This window comes from Panulirus ornatus, chromosome 17 (genome assembly GCF_036320965.1).
Source record: "Panulirus ornatus isolate Po-2019 chromosome 17, ASM3632096v1, whole genome shotgun sequence".
In the NCBI taxonomy this organism is placed as follows: Eukaryota; Metazoa; Arthropoda; class Malacostraca; order Decapoda; family Palinuridae; genus Panulirus; species Panulirus ornatus.
Genome location: NC_092240.1, coordinates 24,888,469 through 24,909,331, shown reverse-complemented (window position 1 = coordinate 24,909,331; position 20,863 = coordinate 24,888,469). Strand labels below are relative to the sequence as shown.

General features: G+C 48.1%; 1 protein-coding gene across 5 annotated transcripts in view; it reads left to right on the top strand.

The window, feature by feature from the left end:
- Nucleotides 1–20,863, top strand: part of LOC139754644 (uncharacterized) — a 367,745-nt gene that overhangs the window by 213,631 nt on the left and 133,251 nt on the right. For 2 of the 5 annotated variants that reach the window (XM_071672163.1, XM_071672162.1), the window contains exon 1: nucleotides 18,087–20,855. The exons of 1 other annotated variant lie outside the window; for it this stretch is intronic. In XM_071672163.1, coding sequence (XP_071528264.1) covers nucleotides 19,371–20,855 — 1,485 coding nt within the window. In that variant the 5' untranslated portion in view covers nucleotides 18,087–19,370. Of the gene's footprint in view, nucleotides 1–18,085; nucleotides 20,856–20,863 lie in introns of those variants that run through there. 2 more of the 5 variants (XM_071672161.1, XM_071672164.1) reach the window with 2 other exon arrangements.

The window sequence follows — 20,863 nt, the reverse complement described above, 5'->3', positions numbered from 1 at the left end:
ATGATAATGGCGGGTCTGGTAGTATGTGGGTGAGCTGTACTCCCCCTGTCCCCATTGGATGGGCCGTTCTTCGTCTGTTTCCTGGCACTACCTCGCTGACACGGGAAACGGCGATCAAGTATTAAAAAAAGAATTTTTTTTTTTTTTTTTTCTTTTATACTTTGTCGCTGTCTCCCGCGTTTGCGAGGTAGCGCAAGGAAACAGACGAAAGAAATGGCCCAACCCCCCCCATACACATGTATATACATACGTCCACACACGCAAATATACATACCTACACAGCTTTCCATGGTTTACCCCAGACGCTTCACATGCCTTGATTCAATCCACTGACAGCACGTCAACCCCGGTATACCACATCGCTCCAATTCACTCCATTCCTTGCCCTCCTTTCACCCTCCTGCATGTTCAGGCCCCGATCACACAAAATCTTTTTCACTCCATCTTTCCACCTCCAATTTGGTCTCCCTCTTCTCCTCGTTCCCTCCACCTCCGACACATATATCCTCTTGGTCAATCTTTCCTCACTCATTCTCTCCATGTGCCCAAACCACTTCAAAACACCCTCTTCTGCTCTCTCAACCACGCTCTTTTTATTTCCACACATCTCTCTTACCCTGACGTTACTCACTCGATCAAACCACCTCACACCACACATTGTCCTCAAACATCTCATTTCCAGCACATCCATCCTCCTGCGCACAACTTTATCCATAGCCCACGCCTCGCAACCATACAACATTGTTGGAACCACTATTCCTTCAAACATACCCATTTTTGCTTTCCGAGATAATGTTCTCGACTTCCACACATTCTTCAAGGCCCCCAGAATTTTCGCCCCCTCCCCCACCCTATGATCCACTTCCGCTTCCATGGTTCCATCCGCTGCCAGATCCACTCCCAGATATCTAAAACACTTCACTTCCTCCAGTTTTTCTCCATTCAAACTCACCTCCCAATTGACTTGACCCTCAACCCTACTGTACCTAATAACCTTGCTCTTATTCACATTTACTCTTAACTTTCTTCTTCCACACACTTTACCAAACTCAGTCACCAGCTTCTGCAGTTTCTCACATGAATCAGCCACCAGCGCTGTATCATCAGCGAACAACAACTGACTCACTTCCCAAGCTCTCTCATCCCCAACAGACTTCATACTTGCCCCTCTTTCCAAAACTCTTGCATTTACCTCCCTAACAACCCCATCCATAAACAAATTAAACAACCATGGAGACATCACACACCCCTGCCGCAAACCTACATTCACTGAGAACCAATCACTTTCCTCTCTTCCTACACGTACACATGCCTTACATCCTCGATAAAAACTTTTCACTGCTTCTAACAACTTTCCTCCCACACCATATATTCTTAATACCTTCCACAGAGCATCTCTATCAACTCTATCATATGCCTTCTCCAGATCCATAAATGCTACATACAAATCCATTTGCTTTTCTAAGTATTTCTCACATACATTCTTCAAAGCAAACACCTGATCCACACATCCTCTACCACTTCTGAAACCACACTGCTCTTCCCCAATCTGATGCTCTGTACATGCCTTCACCCTCTCAATCAATACCCTCCCATATAATTTACCAGGAATACTCAACAAACTTATACCTCTGTAATTTGAGCATTCACTCTTATCCCCTTTGCCTTTGTACAATGGCACTATGCACGCATTCCGCCAATCCTCAGGCACCTCACCATGAGTCATACATACATTAAATAACCTTACCAACCAGTCAACAATACAGTCACCCGCTTTTTTAATAAATTCCACTGCAATACCATCCAAACCTGCTGCCTTGCCGGCTTTCATCTTCCGCAAAGCTTTCACTACCTCTTCTCTGTTTACCAAATCATTTTCCCTAACCCTCTCACTTTGCACACCACCTCGACCAAAACACCCTATATCTGCCACTCTATCATCAAACACATTCAACAAACCTTCAAAATACTCACTCCATCTCCTTCTCACATCACCACTACTTGTAAAAAAAGAAATATATATATATATATATATATATATATATATATATATATATATATATATATATATATATATATATATATATATATACATAGATAGATAGATAGATAGATAGATAGGTTTTATGTTCCTGGTTTTGGATCGTAGTTCGAAAACGGAAGAAAATCGCGAGCACATACTAGAAAGATATTTAGGGTTGACTTATTTAAAGATGGCGTCGTAGGTCACCTTTTCTGATACTTTTGAAATTATATCCCTCTTTTTCTTAGTTTTTTTTTTGTCAATAATAATTTTGTATATATATTTTTTTGTATATTTTATCTGTTCCTTTAAACCTTTTTTTTTTTGATATGTTGATTATATTACCTTTACCCTGAACGGCTTTTGTATATATATATATATATATATATATATATATATATATATATATATATATATATATATATATATATAAGTGGCCTTTGATATATAATGTATGTTCTTTGAACAAGTTTTTGTTAATTGTATTTATTTTCCCATGAATCTTTGTAATAAATAAGTTTTTGAGCATTTTTCTTTTTATATAGACACATGGCCTTGTTAAAAAAAAAAAAATAAAACGTAAATATTGTACTCGTTCCTTGAAAGTGTTTGTATATAATATTCCTCTTACCCTAATTGTTCTTTTTATAACATGTAAATTACTCTTAAGGACAAGTTTTTGTAAGTGACATCCCTTCTTCCCTGAACGGCTTTTGTGATGTTCTTATGTTCTTCCGTATGTATTTTTGGCATATCTCAGCATGTTACATCTCTCTTGTTCATTTAGGATCATCTGATATTTCATACGATTTTTTTTTTTTTCCGCAAGAGCACTTTTTCCCCTCCTGCGGATCGTAGTGCAGAAGAGGATACAGAGTGCGCAACATGTGTCGGTCCTTCATGTTGATCATCTGTTGGTCGTTGGTCGTTCCTGTTGATGAGGTGCTGTTTTATATATATATATATATATATATATATATATATATATATATATATATATATATATATATATATATATATATATATTGCTTTGTCGCTGTCTCCCGCGCCTGCGAGGTAGCGCAAGGAAACAGACGAAAGAAATGGCCCAACCCACCCACACACACACACACACACACACACACACACACACACACACACACACACACACACACACACACGTCCACACACGCAAACATACACACCCACACATCCCAACGTACACACATATATACACACATATACACACATGCACACAATTCACACTGTCTGCCCCTACTCACCCCCATCGCCACCCCGCCACACACGGAATAACATCCCCCTCCCCCCTCATGTGTGCGAGGCAGCGCCAGGAAAAGACAACAAAGGCCCCATTCGCTCACATTCAGTCTCCAGCTATCATGCAATAATGCCCGAAACCACAGCTCCCTTTCCACATCCAGGCCCCACACAACTTTCCATGGTTTACCCCAAACGCTTCACATGCCCTGATTCAATCCATTGACAGCACGTCGACCCCGGTATACCACATCGATCCAATTCACTCTATTCCTTGCCCGCCTTTCACCCTCCTGCATGTTCAGGCCCCGATCACTCAAAATCTTTTTCACTCCATCTTTCCACCTCCAATTTGGTCTCCCACTTCTCGTTCCCTCCACCTCTGACACATATATCCTCTTGGTCAATCTTTCCTCACTCATTTTCTCCATGTGACCAAACCATTTCAAAACACCCTCTTCTGCTCTCTCAACCACGCTCTTTTTATTTCCACACACACACACACACACACACATATATATATATATATATATATATATATATATATATATATATATATATATATATATATATATATATAAACAAGTAGTATATTTCCATCTCTCGTTTTTCCACAGAATTTCTTAATTCTTGTTGCTTATGGCGATGAACTGGAGGATTGTGTGTGACCGTCAGAACTTGGAGGTAAATCTCTGAGGGACTGCAGATTCACCCTCAACTTTTGGCAGAAGTTGTATTTTACTGCTTTTGTGAACTAAGATGAATTATGAAGAGGAAGAGTGTATTTGGAATTCATTAAACCAGCAATATTCTTTTTTCATTCATGAAATGTATTTTTTTTTTATGTAAATGGACGGAGTATATTATTATTATTATTATTATTATTATTATTATTTCGTTGCTATAAAAACATGTGTTCGAAATCGATGGATGGCGTTGGCAGTGATTAACTGGACGGGATGGGGGGCGTTCGTAAATAAGTTTAGATTGTTCTTGGTGTAGATGTTAATGTTAAGTTACCAATAAACGTTTTTAATTTGACGTTCTTTGTTAATGTTAAGGTACCAGAAAACGTTCTTGACGATCTGAACTTAGGATAGAAGAAAAAAAATACTGGTATAAGTGAAAAAAAAAAAAAAAAGGGTTCTTGAGTGGGTGTTGACTTGGAACGTTTTCTCTCGTTCATAACACACGAGTTCGCCTCCCTTACTAGAGCTATGTTAGCTGAGACGGCACAGGCAAGCTGAATACCTTTTGATTAATGCTCTATACATCCCAGGGGATAGGGAAGAAAAAATACTGCCCACGTATTCCCGACGTGTCGTAGAAGGCGACTAAGAAGGGTGGGAGCGGGTGGCTGAAAGCCTCCGCATCTTTGATACGACGTCTGCTCTTGAGAACCTCTGCTAAAGTTGTCTCCATTTTCTTCTTGTAAGACTGGGAAAAAAGTGTTGAATGTTTTCCGTGTTCTTGACTTTGCGGTTAGTAATACAACTCTGCTGTAACAAGCAGTTTTGGGCATGTTGAGCATGGATTCTCAGGACGTGGTCGTACGTTAATCATTCCCGATAGATGATGTAGGAGAGGAGCCTAGCGTCAGATGATGTAGAAGAGGAGCCTAGCGTTAGATGATGTAGAAGAGGAACCTAGCACTAGGTGATGTAGAAGAGGAAGCTAGCACTAGGTGATGTAGAAGAGGAACCTAGCGTTAGATGATGTAGAAGAGGAGCCTAGCTTTAGATGTAGAAGAGGAGCCTTGCGTTAAATGATGTAGAAGAAGAGCTTAGCGTTAGATGATGTAGAAGAGGAGCCTAGCGTTAGATGATGTAGAAGAGGAGCCTAGCGTTAGATGATGTAGAAGAGGAGCCTAGCGTTAAATGATGTAGAAGAAGAGCTTAGCGTTAGATGATGTAGAAGAGGAGCCTAGCGTTAGATGATGTAGAAGAGGAGCCTAGCGTTAGATGATGTAGAAGAGGAACCTAGCGTTAGATGATGTAGAAGAGGAGCCTAGCGTTAGATGATGTAGAAGAGGAGCCTAGCTTTAGATGTAGAAGAGGAGCCTTGCGTTAAATGATGTAGAAGAAGAGCTTAGCGTTAGATGATGTAGAAGAGGAGCCTAGCTTTAGATGTAGAAGAGGAGCCTTGCGTTAAATGATGTAGAAGAAGAGCTTAGCGTTAGATGATGTAGAAGAGGAGCCTAGCGTTAGATGATGTAGAAGAGGAGCCTAGCGTTAGATGATGTAGAAGAGGAGCCTAGCGTTAGATGATGTAGAAGAGGAGCCTAGCGTTAGATGATGTAGAAGAGGAACTTAGCGTTAGATGATGTAGAAGAGGAACCTAGCCTTAGATATAGAAGAGGAACCTGGCCTTAGATGATGTAGAAGAGGAGCCTAGCGTTAGATGATGTAGAAGAGGAGCCTAGCGTTAGATGATGTAGAAGAGGAGCCTAGCGTTAGATGATGTAGAAGAGGAACTTAGCGTTAGATGATGTAGAAGAGGAACCTAGCTTTAGATGTAGAAGAGGAGCCTTGCGTTAAATGATGTAGAAGAAGAGCTTAGCGTTAGATGATGTAGAAGAGGAGCCTAGCGTTAGATGATGTAGAAGAGGAGCCTAGCGTTAGATGATGTAGAAGAGGAGCCTAGCGTTAGATGATGTAGAAGAGGAGCCTAGCGTTAGATGATGTAGAAGAGGAGCCTAGCGTTAGATGATGTAGAAGAGGAACTTAGCGTTAGATGATGTAGAAGAGGAACTTAGCGTTAGATGATGTAGAAGAGGAACCTAGCCTTAGATATAGAAGAGGAACCTGGCCTTAGATGATGTAGAAGAGGAGCCTAGCATCGTGTGGATAACGTGCTTCCAGGCTTTTGGATTTTCTGTCACTGTACATTGTGGAAGGTGGTCGTGTCTTGACCCCTCCCCCTCCCCCTCCCCCCCACACCCCTGGATTACGGTCGAGTTATTGTGACCTCCGTGACGCCACAGTGGGTGAGGAATGCAAGCAGTTGTTGGTTGACCGAGAACTTGTACGTCCACAATGGTCGTTCACAACTTGTACGTCCACAATGGTCGTTCACGACTTGTACGTCCACAATGATCGTTCACAACTTGTACGTCCACAATGGTCGTTCACAACTTGTACGTCCACAATGGTCGTTCACAACTTGTACGTCCACAATGGTGGTTCAGGACTTGTACGTCCACAACGGTGGTTCACAACTTGTACGTCCACAGTGGTGGTTCCTCCCTCCTGAATGGTCGACGTAAATTATTACTTCCCTGGGGTTATTATCATGCGTCCCCTGTGGGGTCTCTCAGTGGTGTCTCGGTTTTTGTATTCCTGTCTCCTCCTCTCTCTCTCTCTCTCTCTTACTCCTTCACTTGCCGTCTCTCAGAGGGTCTCTTGTTTTCATGTTCCTGTCTCCTTCTTTCTGTCTCTAGTCTCTGATTTAGGGTCTCTCAGAAGATTTCTCTCATACTAAACTGTCTTCGGCTGTCTGTCAGTCTGTCTATTTCTAGTATCATATTTGGCGTCTGTCTGTGTGAATCTTTACTTCTGTATTTCTCTGTCAATCTGCCTCTGTCTCTTGTCCCTTATTTTGGGGGTCTGTCTCTCTCTGTGTCATTACTAATAATATTTTCATTACATTTCGGGCTCGGTCTCGTCTGTCTACGTCTCGTCTCCCGTCTAGGGCACTACTGTCTCTAGGTTATACGCCTTCTAGCCGTCGCATCTGTTCGTCTCGTCTGGTGGTGGCAGGCGCTACAGCTGGGGAGGTTGGTCTGGCTTGGCCTCAGGTTACCATTACTGTGCGTGGGAAGACGTGTGTAGCGGCAGGACGTGCGCTTTGGATGTATGCGCATACCAGCCTCTCTTATTGTTCTGGTTGCAGTAGATGTCTAGTGCCAGCCATGCCCCCTCCCCACTCGTGTATTTAATTTTACTGGCAGTGAGACTTTTGAATGTCGAAGATGCCCCGATACAGGTTGTTACAACTTTTGGTTGTGTGTTGCGCCTGCTGCTGTTGGTGCTGGTGGCATGGTGCAAAACTATGATGAGTTCCTTACATGCTGACGCAACTTGGTTGAGGGTGTCTCAGATGATGACATGACATGTGTGGGTGTCTCAGATGATGACAGGACATGTGTGGGTGTCTCAGATGATGACATGACATGTGTGGGTGTCTCAGATGATGACAGGACATGTGTGGGTGTCTCAGATGATGACGGGACATGTGTGGGTGTCTCAGATGATGACAGGACATGTGTGGGTGTCTCAGATGATGACAGAACATTTTTTTTGTCGTAATGTTTGAGTTCGTGACACTGTGTCATGAGTGTCTTACCTCTGCTTTACTTGTAAATACAACTTGTTTTTGGGTGTCGAGTTGCTAGTTCAACTTATTTTTTTTTTGTGTCGCGTTGGTAATACAACTTGTTTTGAGGTGTCGAGTTGCCAGTGTGTCTTGATCGAGTGTCAGTCTGTCATTACTTAATCTTGCGTCCCTGAGTTGCTTATGTAACTTGTTTTGAATGTCTGAGATGCTAGTACAACTAGGTTTGAGTGTCTTAGATGCAAGTATAACTAGTTCTGAGTGTCTGTGCTATATAACTAGTTTCAAGTGCCTTAGATGCTAGTATAACTAGTTTTGAGTGTCTTAGATGCTAGTGTGATTAGTTTTGAGGGTCTTAGGTGCTAGTATAACTAGTTTTGAGTGTTTTAGATGCTAGTATAACTAGTTTTGAGTGTCTTGATGCTAGTATAACTAGTTTTGAGTATCTTTGATGCTAGTATAACTAGTTTTGAGTGTTTTAGATGCTAGCACAATTAGTTTTAAGTGTCTTAGATGCTATCACAACTTGCCCATGAGTGTGCGAGTCGCTGATGCAGCATAACTGAATGTTTCTGCCACTGTACACCAGTCTAGTGCTTCGGCTAAAGGTTCCACAAGTCTGAGGTTCTGGTTCAGTCTGTCACGATTTTTAATGAGAAAGTAATGCTATTCTAGGTGCTATAGTGGGGGTGTGTTAGATACATTTATCCCAGCTTGTCAGGGGGGAATGAATTATTGTGGTACGGGTGTGGGGTTGGCACTGTGTCCACTCGCGTGTGTGGGGAGCTGGCAGTGCAGAATATCTTCCTCATGGAACAGCTTTGCCTTCTGTGCTTTAACCCTTGAAAGGATCAAGGCCATTTATACCTAAGGGTCGTACCGTGTGTGCCTCACGGGTCGTATCGTCGTTGTTCAAAGGGCACGGCCGTGTCGGAGGACGGCAGTGAGAGCGGGGACACGGCCACAGCCCGGAGGCGTAGTAGCGTAGGTACGTGTGAGCCGCCTCGCCTCGCAGCGTAACCCGACGCGCCAGTTGCACGGCTGCCGGACGGCGGCTCAGGCGAGGGGAGACGCGGGCGGGCATGGGGGTGTGGTGTCCAGCGCCGTGCGCCAGGCAGTCTCGGGAGGTAGGGAGGAGGACGCAAGCCACACGGCTCTGTACCTGGTCCAGGAGTCTGGACCCCCTTCACCACGACGGTACGAACCTGAAATACAACGGTACGATCATTTGGACACGACAGTACGACCCTTGAACACGACGGTACGACTATTGAACACGATGGTTTGACCCTTGAACACGACGGTACGACCATTTGAACACGACGGTATGACCATTGAACGCGACGGTACGACCATTTGACCACGACGGTATGACTATTGAACGCGACGGTACGACCATTTGAACACGACGGTACGACCATTTGAACACGACAGTACTAACCTTGTATGACAGTCTGTACTTTGCCCTAACCATTAAAGTACATGTTCCATTCCCGGGGAACTAAGGGGTCGTACCGCTGTTGTTAAGGGTCGTACATATGTGGTTTAGGGTCGTACCTTTGTGGTTAAGGGTCGAATCGGTGTGGTTAAGGGGATAAGATCCGTGTGTGTGTGAGTGTGTGTGTGTGAGGGCCAGAGTGCCACGTTGTAGGAGAATAGTGAGGGAGACCAACTGCAGAACAGCACCGTCCAGGACCGTGGGTGAGGAGGTTGTCTGCAGGCTGGCTGTTAGCATCGTACACAAGGCCGGAGGAAGATGACGCTCCTCAAGTTTGGTCAACACAGAAGAAAGAAGAACAAATAACTATACAAAGAGGGTCTACATATGGAACCAGCATTAAGAAAGCTGGGTCACTAGGAGGGGATAGGGGCTCAGAATTTACCCACTGTGGAAGAGAGAAGAGTGAGGGGTGACCTGATAATGACTCATTTCGTAAACCAGCTTTATGAAAGGTACAGTGAACAGTTCTGCGAATGATGCAAGAGTAGATCAACCAGAGGACTACTTGAGATCAGGCAAGAACATTGATTAGGAAGACGTAGGAAGCACCGCTGTACCATGAGGGTGGTGGGTGGATCAATGGTATAAACTGAGTTATATAATGTGGACGGCATGTGAAAGTTGAAGATTCTTGTGTGATCATAGGGAAGGTTGGAGAATTGGGGCCCCTCGAGTGTGGAACTCCCTCCCCTTTGGCACAGCAGGTGGTCAGATCACACCCACACACACACACACACACACACACACACACACAACACTGTCGTGTTTTGTGTGTGTTTGACCTGTTGGCAAGACTTGGCTTCGTGTTACCAGTTTTTGTCTTATCCTGTGAGGGGTTGCGATGGTTCTGGTGGAACCGTAGTGGCTGTGTTTCAAGACGGCACTAACTGAGTGCCAGTATGGGTTGTAGCCATCACGCTCCAGGCAAACATTGTGGTGTGTGTGTGTGTGTCGTAAGATATCGGCCGTCAACATTACCGCGCTCCACAGAAGCCTCGGCGTTTGATCTGTACAGATATTCATTCATTATATGTAACCTCTTGCGGTACGACCCCTCGAGCAGGACGATACGACCCTTTAGCACGCTGGTACGACCCATGGGTCTCCACGTGGCATTCGTAGGGTGTCGGGGGTATGTTGAGGAGGCGTGGACAGCTGTGTGTTGTGTCGGGCGGTAGGTGGACCCCGCGGGTGATGTCAGTATGGAGGATGTAGCACGCTCCTCCTCTCCACGACCCCGGCTGACGCACGCTCTCTTTCAGCAGCGGGTCGTCCGAAGTGGGGCGAGGGGCGGCGGCTGTTTAACCCAGCCTGAGCGCGAGTGAGTCCGGCTGATGGAGCAGTGATATACACACGCACCAGGGCGAGGGGTGGTGGAGGGTTGTTGGTGTCATGACCCTCGGTCGACCCCGAACCACCTGGTGGGGTATAACGTGCCTCAGGTGCTGCGTGTGACCCATAGCAAGGTCACTCCTGCACGATGATACTGGCTAGTTGTGTCCCTCCCTCGTTCATTATCTTGATGTGTTTCCTTATAACGTTAACGATGATGTAATGTATGACTTGTGGTGATGCGATGCCCGGGTTGTGTAGAACGCTGAGTCGCTAGATTGTTATGAATATGATATTTTTTATTTTTTTTTTTTTTTCTGTATGATTGAAGATGAAGCAGACCCACCACTGTGAACATCATCATGATATCTTGAACTCGTGTACATAAGGTCTCTTCCGTCCTGCTCTGGTAGCAGAAAGTGCTCACTTGGCATCCAACGTATACTTATTTTTAGCTCCCTTTGTCTTTGTTTAGATGAGATAATCAGGATAAAATTCTCCGTAGTTTCGCCACGCAGTCGAACGTTTGGTGTCCGCCTAGACGAGTGTTCCCGTGTTGTGAATGATGTAACATCTCGTGGTTCATGTCTTGGGTCCTCATATCCCAGCCCGCTACTCACACTAGAGGCCCGGGCATACTGAGGCTCTGGCTGTACACACTGCGTGGTAACTTGGTTCCTGTGTTGGTGTCGTCACCTTGTTGTCTCAGCTGACACCAGGCTTCGGGAGGCAGTTGGACCCACCAACGCAGGTGTTCGAACCCCACTTGGAAGCAAACGAGGCACCTGGCTGGGGTAAAGTGCTAATGTGTGTCAAGAAGGTGTTGCCTCACCCTCTGCGCCTTCGTCAGACATCGCATTAGACATTTTGGTGATGACGTCGCTTGCCGTGCACGTGTCCTGGTGTGTGTGGGTGGGGGTCCAAAACCTGTGCTCTCCTCACACTCTGGGGTTATTTACGGTCACGACGAATGGTTGAACGTAGAGCAAGCGAGAGTTGTTCTCACGGACGTCCAGGTGGAGGCTTGGGCTGAGTACACGACCTTGTCAGTGAGTGGCATTAGTCGGTGTTCGTGGCGGTGTTGGCGGCATACTGCAGCCGTGGTCACGTCAGAGGGGAGAGAGAGAGAGAGAGAGAGAGAGAGAGAGTCGTACTCCTCTGCTTCACCACAGCCCTGGACAGAGCACGACGCTACGACTTTTGTGTATAATGTCTCGGGCAGTTTACTTGACCCTCTCGGTCAGGTGAAAGGTCATGCCATTATATCCATGAGTCCTCCCCTCATGTTCACGGGGTCGTACCCTCCTCCCCTCATGTTCACGGGGTCGTACCCTCCTCCCCTCATGTTCACGGGGTCGTACCCTCCTACCCTCATGTTCACGGGGTCGTACCCTCCTACCCTCATGTTCCCAGGGTCGTACCGTCCTACCCTCATGTTCCCAGAGTCGTACCCTCCTACCCTCATGTTCACGGTGTCGTACCCTCCTACCCTCATGTTCCCAGGGTCGTACCGTCCTACCTTCATGTTCCCAGAGTCGTACCCTCCTACCCTCATGTTCCCAGGGTCGTACCGTCCTACCTTCATGTTCCCAGGGTCGTACCGTCCTACCCTCATGTTCCCAGAGTCGTACCCTCCTACCCTCATGTTCACGGTGTCGTACCCTCCTACCCTCATGTTCCCAGGGTCGTACCGTCCTACCTTCATGTTCCCGGGGTCGTACCGTCCTACCTTCATGTTCCCGGGGTCGTACCTTCGTGTGATGCGGCCGGGCCCGTTTGCAGTAGCTGTGGAGACGTGCGGCTCTCGTGGCTATTCATAAGGTTGACGAACTGCCTTATTTAGAGGAGTGGCCAGAGCGGTGCTCCCCCTGTAAAAACAAGGGGCGGAGGAGGGTGGCGGCAGCGGCGTGTGTTTTGCCCGTCGTCTTCTGTCGCTACTTCTGGTGGTGGAATGTGGGCGAGCCAGCCAGCCTGCCAGCCAGCCAGCTAGGACGACCAGGAGGAGGGGCCACCACGCGCCCTCAGCTGTTATTCTTACGATGTTTGGTTTACCTGAGGAGTTGGTGAGGTGCCCGTGATGTGGTGAGCCAGCCCTCAGGTGCCCTTGGTGTGGTGAGCCAGTCCTCGGGTGCCCGTGGTGTGGTGAGCCAACCCTCAGGTGCCCGTGGTGTGGTGAGCCAACCCTCACGTGCCCGTGGTGTGGTGAGCCAGCCCTCAGGTGCCCGTGGTGTGGTGAGCCAGCCCTCAGGTGCCCGTGGTGTGGTGAGCCAGCCCTCAGGTGCCCGTGGTGTGGTGAGCCAACCCTCAGGTGCCCGTGGTGTGGTGAGCCAACCCTCACGTGCCCGTGGTGTGGTGAGCCAGCCCTCAGGTGCCCGTGGTGTGGTGAGCCAGCCCTCAGGTGCCCGTGGTGTGGTGAGCCAGCCCTCAGGTGCCCGTGGTGTGGTGAGCCAGCCCTCAGGTGCCCGTGGTGTGGTGAGCCAACCCTCAGGTGCCCGTGGTGTGGTGAGCCAACCCTCAGGTGCCCGTGGTGTGGTGAGCCAGCCCTCACGTGCCCGTGGTGTGGTGAGCCAGCCCTCAGGTGCCCGTGGTGTGGTGAGCCAGCCCTCAGGTGCCCATGGTGTGGTGAGCCAACCCTCAGGTGCCCGTGGTGTGGTGAGCCAACCCTCAGGTGCCCGTGGTGTGGTGAGCCAACCCTCAGGTGCTCGTGGTGTGGTGAGCCAACCCTCAGGTGCCCGTGGTGTGGTGAGCCAACCCTCAGGTGCCCGTGGTGTGGTGAGCCAACCCTCAGGTGCCCGTGGTGTGGTGAGCCAGCCCTCAGGTGCTGGTGGTGTGGTGAGCCAACCCTCAGGTGCTCGTGGTGTGGTGAGCCAACCCTCAGGTGCTCGTGGTGTGGTGAGCCAGCCCTCAGGTGCTCGTGGTGTGGTGAGCCAGCCCTCAGGTGCTCGTGGTGTGGTGAGCCAACCCTCAGGTGCTCGTGGTGTGGTGAGCCAACCCTCAGGTGCCCGTGGTGTGGTGAGCCAGCCCTCAGGTGCCCGTGGTGTGGTGAGCCAACCCTCAGGTGCCCGTGGTGTGGTGAGCCAGCCCTCAGGTGCTCGTGGTGTGGTGAGCCAACCCTCAGGTGCTCGTGGTGTGGTGAGCCAGCCCTCAGGTGCTCGTGGTGTGGTGAGCCAACCCTCAGGCAGTATTCTTTTGTTGTCGTAAATTACTGTCGTGAAAGTATGTTACGTAGCGGCTGTGAGAAACATTCCATTACCGTCAGCCTCTTGTTATGATAATTACGACGACAGACGTAGGGACGAACGCAGTAGCCTGGTGATTGCTTAGGCCCGACGGATGAGGGAATGTACCCCAGCCGTAACGCCAGAGGTCGCGTGACGTACATTCGTGGTAACACAGTGACGCTGTGGACACTTTGTAGCTAGTGAAGATGATGTATGTGGTGATGATGGGACAGACAGAGGATAAAGCGTGGGATGATGATGGGACATATTCCAGCTAACATTAGTTGTGTCATGAATTATGATGTTGCTCGTACAACCTGATCCTAACGTGGTATATATATATATATATATATATATATATATATATATATATATATATATATATATATATATATATATATATATATATATATTCATTTTTTATTTCATTATACTTTGTCGCTGTCTCCCGCGTTTGCGAGGTAGCGCAAGGAAACAGACGAAAGAAATGGCCCAACCCCCCCCCCCCCCCCATACACATGTATATACATACGTCCACACACGCAAATATACATACCTACACAGCTTTCCATGGTTTACCCCAGACGCTTCACATGCCTTGATTCAATCCACTGACAGCACGTCAACCCCGGTATACCACATCGCTCCAATTCACTCTATTCCTTGCCCTCCTTTCACCCTCCTGCATGTTCAGGCCCCGATCACACAAAATCTTTTTCACTCCATCTTTCCACCTCCAATTTGGTCTCCCTCTTCTCCTCGTTCCCTCCACCTCCGACACATATATCCTCTTGGTCAATCTTTCCTCACTCATTCTCTCCATGTGCCCAAACCACTTCAAAACACCCTCTTCTGCTCTCTCAACCACGCTCTTTTTATTTCCACACATCTCTCTTACCCTTACGTTTCTCACTCGATCAAACCACCTCACACCACACATTGTCCTCAAACATCTCATTTCCAGCACATCCATCCTCCTGCGCACAACTCTATCCATAGCCCACGCCTCACAACCATACAACATTGTTGGAACCACTATTCCTTCAAACATACCCATTTTTGCTTTCCGAGATAATGTTCTCGACTTCCACACATTCTTCAAGGCCCCCAGAATTTTCGCCCCCTCCCCCACCCTATGATCCACTTCCGCTTCCATGGTTCCATCCGCTGCCAGATCCACTCCCAGATATCTAAAACACTTCACTTCCTCCAGTTTTTCTCCATTCAAACTCACCTCCCAATTGACTTGACCCTCAACCCTACTGTACCTAATAACCTTGCTCTTATTCACATTTACTCTTAACTTTCTTCTTCCACACACTTTACCAAACTCAGTCACCAGCTTCTGCAGTTTCTCACATGAATCCGCCACCAGCGCTGTATCATCAGCGAACAACAACTGACTCACTTCCCAAGCTCTCTCATCCCCAACAGACTTCATACTTGCCCCTCTTCCCAAAACTCTTGCATTTACCTCCCTAACAACCCCATCCGTAAACAAATTAAACAACCATATATATATATATATATATATATATATATATATATATATATATATATATATATATATATATATATATGATTAAGTAAGAAGGTACTTAGGCTTATCAGTGTAACGGGGCTGGTATTGCTTGGGTATCGTGCTTTGGGTAACGGAGACTGTTACCACAGTATCATCATGCTCTGGGTAACAAGTTACTAATGTTACCACAGTATCATCATGCTCTGGTTAACAAGTTACTAATGTTACCACAGTATCATCATGCTCTGGGTAACAAGTTACTAATGTTACCACAGTATCATCACGCTCTGGGTAACAAGTTACTAATGTTACCACAGTATCATCATGCTCTGGGTAACAAGTTACTAATGTTACCACAGTATCATCTTGCTCTGGGTAACAAGTTACTAATGTTACCACAGTATCATCATGCTCTGGGTAACAAGTTACTAATGTTACCACAGTATCATCATGCTCTGGGTAACAAGTTACTAATGTTACCACAGTATCATCATGCTCTGGGTAACAAGTTACTAATGTTACCACAATATCATCACGCTCTGGGTAACAAGTTACTAATGTTACCACAGTATCATCACGCTCTGGGTAACAAGTTACTAATGTTACCACAGTATCATCACGCTCTGGGTAACAAGTTACTAATGTTACCACAGTATCATCATACTGTGTTTATAATGAACATACACTAAAAGATAGCTCTCTCCGTTGGAGGATTTATCTCTCATCTTTATCTTCCACTCCTACGAGAAGCAGCCGGGTCAGAGGTCGTGTGTGTGTGTGTGTGTGTGTAGTGCAGACGAGGGTGTAGTGCACCTGGCATTTGACCTGACGGGTGGTTGTCAAGTCAGTCAGAAGGGTCGTGGTGTCCAGGTCGAGAGAGGTTATGTGTGTGTGTGTGTGTGTGTGTGTGGTGATGGTCACCTTCCGTCGTGGACATGATGGTTGTGATGGTGAGGAGGGAGGCAGACATCCTCTGTACGTTCCTATTCAACCACTGGCGAATGTTGAAAACCTCCTGGTTGACCTGTGCTTCGTCCAAGGTCTCGTGAGGTCAGAGGTCAGTTAGCTGAGGAGGAGCAGCGCTACATGACACGTACCTTCCCCAGCTCCCCCCCCCCCCTCCCCCCATACTCTACTGCATTAAGCATACTCGAGATAAGAGTCACTTCTGCTGGTCACTAGCGGTCCAAGACCGTACGAAGAACATTTTCCCCCATTCCTTGACCTTATTTCTGCCATTATCATAAGTAATATTTTCCCCCATTCCTTGACCTTATTTCTGCCATTATCGTAAATGTAATATTTCCTCCATTCTTTGACCTTTTTCAGCCATTATAGTAAGAGTAATATTTTCCCCATTTCTTGACCTTATTTCAGCCATTATCGTAAGGTTGATATATTTACCATTACTTGATTCCATCCATTAGAATAATATATTGTTCCCCTTACTTGACCTTATATCAGACAGTATTAAGTAAAGATGTAATTTCCACACATGTCCCAGTCTTTAATGTAGCTTAAGAACCATAATTGTTTGTCCGGGTATAACGTAGCATAGCAGTGATAGACGTATACCCGGACATACGATTATGGTTCTTAAGCTGAATCAAAGACTGGGGCATGTGTGGAGATGACATCTCTACTTGTTACTAAATGACATATGCAAATTACTCCGTTTCGGCTGCTCGACACACCAGGGTCGGCTTTCGACGATCCTTCGTGCTTATTCGACACCGAGGTGTGATGATGAGTGATGACGAACATGATGGGGATTATTAGCAAACATGACGTTAGAGTGAAGATTATGAATGCTGAAAAAAAAAATGAACAGAAAAAAAAAACAACTTTGTCTTGGAGAAGTGGCCAAGGAAAGTGGATGGATCCCAGGCACAGGATGGTGATCAAGTGGGACCTGGGATCTGCCTAGGACCATCTCAAGCAGTGGCACCACAGCGACACACGGTGTGACAGGAGACGTAAATGGCCGTAGGTGACGGAGTGGTGTGGAGTGTGATAGTGAGCACTGTGTGTTGACTATGTGTTGCGGTTGTGACCCATGGTGGGTGATAGTGAACGTAATGATGAAAGTGTGCATGATGGAGTGAGTGAACATGATGATGACAGTGAACACGGTGTGTGGCATCTGATACGATGGAAAGTGAAAGCTAACATGAAAGTGAACGATAGTGGGCATAATGGTGAGTGATAGTGAACATGGCGTGATGTGGGGTGAACATGTGTGAGTATCTTGATGAACATGAGGGAATCGTGGACGTGGTACGGGGAGGATGAGCCTAGTGGTGGTGACTGATGATGAACGTGATGGTGAGTCATGGTGAACATGATGGTGGGTGATGCCTACTTCACTTTAGCCATCTGAGCCATTTTTCCCTGTTCTTCATGTCGTCAAATACCTGACGCGGAGATATAAAACACAGTCCAACACAAGGTTGTGTTCCCACCTGAACCCCAACGTCCTTGTGACGACCATTATCAACCCTTCCTTCCCAGGTTGAACCCTACCTAAGGTTAGCACTTTCCCTGCCAAAACCATTTTTAATTCGACATCTGTTGGTGACGCTGGGCACAGATGCTTTTCAGCGGACGTGTTTGGAATGGTCGGACTGTGCGAGAGAAACCTAACTATATGGCACCTCGCTCGCTGGTCTTGTTGGCGTTACTCGTGTGTTTTGTTTTAATGTTTTTCCCATGGAGGACTCTCACCTTGGTTCCCCCATATCTCTTTCATTCCTTGTTCTCGTGGTGACGCAGCTGTATGCACAATCCTCTTCGTTTTTCATAATCTTGCTCACTCATAGCCTCTCTCTCTCTCTCTCTCTCTCTCTCTCTCTCTCTCTCATTATCAAGGCTTCCTCCTCCTCCTCCTCCTCCTCTTTCACTGTTCATGTGATGTTTCATTCATGGTGAGTAACGATGCATGTCGGGAGGAGCAGAGGGTGGGTGGATGGCGGGGTCCCGGGTGCTAGGTGGTTGGCTGGCCTGGTTGGGACGAGGGTGGAGGGGCAGGTATGTAGTCACCCACCCCCACACGCACACACACTCTCTCACACACACACTCACTCACGCCGCCACCAGGCTGTGTCCTGTCCACCTTACTTGCTCCACTACTCCTCCACCACCACGTACCGCACCTGACTCACCTCCTGCGGCAGAAGCCCCTCAAGAGCTGTTCTGCTGGTGGGGTGAACTATTGTCCTTCCGGAGACCTGTGCGTGCGTGCGTGCGAGTGTGCTTTTGTGCTAACCTGAGGACGCGTACTTTTAGCCCAGTGTCCACAGCAGCAGCGTGGGTGCTGCCATGTACTGCTGTGTGGGTGAGAGGGTGACTTTGTTGTTCTCACCATGCTCACCTGCAGGTAGAGACCAGTGATGTGGGACTAGTGTCGTTTGAACGGGAGAAACAAGTGTTCAGTCCGTAGAATGGGACAATAACCTGGATCACATCCGCCGTCTGCCTCATAACTCTCACCGTGAGGGAGGGAAGACAGGGTGTGTTGTTCGTATGTTGGGAGTTATTAGAATAGCTGCACGTGCTGTAATTTCGTCAGGAGTTACATTACCTGCACTATGACATAAAGTAGTGGAGGGAATACCTTGGCAAAGGTTATCTGGTCTCGTCTTGGACCCGGGCAGCACCCTACACCGCCCGCCCCACCGCCGTCTAGGTCCTTACCAGATGCGGTGGAGTTGCCAGTTGGTCATAAGCAGTCGTGTTTGTGAGTGGGTGCGCGTCGGTGGCTGGGGTATCGCCCTAGATAACGCTGAAAAATCTCACAAGTCCTGTGATTGTATGGCTGGTCGTACCATGAGGAACACTGTGTGTCACCAGTATGGAGGGACAAGCTACCCCCACAGTGCAGTGTGCGAGACTCCCCGATTTAAATCCCAGTTTAAAGAGCAAGCCGTGGCAACTGCATCTTTAGTCTGAGGGGCCAGTTTTGTGTAGACGGTATTGTTTATACCTGTAGAAGGTGTGTTGGGTGGTGTGTGTGTGTGTTCGGCGTGTGGTGTGTGTTGTAGTGTGGTGTATGGAACTTGACGACCCAGTCCGGTGTGAAGCAGGAGTATGGGTCAAGAAGACGCGAGGTGAACTCATGGCGTCCAGGGTTGGCAAAAAGTCAAGGTCAGGGATTTTCCTGTGTTGTCGTTAGTGGCGTCGGGGATGCCGGTGTTGCGGGCGCGGGGTCCCCGGGTGGAAGGTGGGCTGTGTTACCCACGGGTGTGTTGGGCGGCTGTCAACCGCGCCACGCACTGGGGCGTCGCCTCCCACAAGAACCCCCCCTCGCTCGTTGATGCCCACCAGCAGGTCCACCACCACCACCTTTGTGCCAGAGCCAGTACGACCACCAGTTGGCCCGGGCACACCATGGCACGTAGGAACAATCCGGAGCGGGGCGCCCTGGCCACACACCAGTGTAAAGGTGGTGTGGCCTGCGCCCATTCCCTTGACCGCCGCCACCAGCGTCAGCCCCAGAGCGGACGTGCGGCTCAACCTCCTCAGGCACACAGACAGCAGCCTCACAGTGGCGGCAGAAGGGGCTTAAGTGTACTGTTATCAAAGATATCAGCACAAGATAAGACTAAAGTAGATAGAGACGGTTATCTCGTATCAGCTGGGTCGGACCATGACTCCTCTGGACGCTGTCTGGAGTCGAACAGCATCTCTGATGACCTCGGCATCAGTGATTCAAACAGTAACAGTGATATCCTCAGTGCTTGTGAAACCATCAGTGCCAATGAAACCCTCAGTATTTGCAGTGATAGCTGTAGTGGCAGTGACGAAGACGGCAATTGCAGCTACCGTTACGCGGAGTTGACAGGTGACGTCCATTATGACAGACTCACGTCCATCAGTGTGACGTCAGGTGCCAAGTGTATTAAGAGTGTTGGTGTTGTGCCCACGACGGATGCTGGTGGGCGGTGCCAGGGGTCCTACACATCTGGTGGTAATGCTGCCGCCAGGACCATGACACCATCAGAGATGAATGGCAGATCCTCGTCAGGGAAAGAGGGTCTCGGTGTTGACCAGAATCATAGCAATGGCTTCCATCCTTCTGTTGCTCGTGATGAGAACGGCTGTGACCTGCCTGTTAAGAGCAGTGTATACAGGCAGAAGTCAACGTCGAAGGGCTGTGGGGGCATGCATAAGGGTGGTGGAGACAGAAACAGCCGGGCGCCCTTGGTGTTAAGACAGGCCACCTTCACTATAGCCAAAGGTGACGTTACGATCACTTCTGCTGGTGCCCAGAGCGCAGATACAGAGCAGGCGGGTCGTTGTGGGACCGAACACGCTCCCCCTGACCGCCACAACACTTCGCCGTGTGCTGCTGCAGGCTACTCCTCTCGCCAACCGGCGCCGCTCCTACCACCCGGTGATAATGTACCTCCCGCCCGTGTTAGTCTGGTACCCCCTGCTGCTCTCTCCCGCGCCACCACCCCTCACCCACCCATCACAATGTCTTCTTCCCCTAGAAACAGGCAGCCTTTCACGCTCGCCTACCCCTTATGCCGACGAAGAGCTTACAGTGGGGTGAGAGTGAAAGGTTTTGAGGGTGGTACGGGCGTGGAGGAGGACGAGGGGGGTGGGGATGGGCAGGGGCGGGAGTGCTCGAATGTCGGCCGGTTGTTGGATCTGTCCGTCAGCAAGGTGCGTCT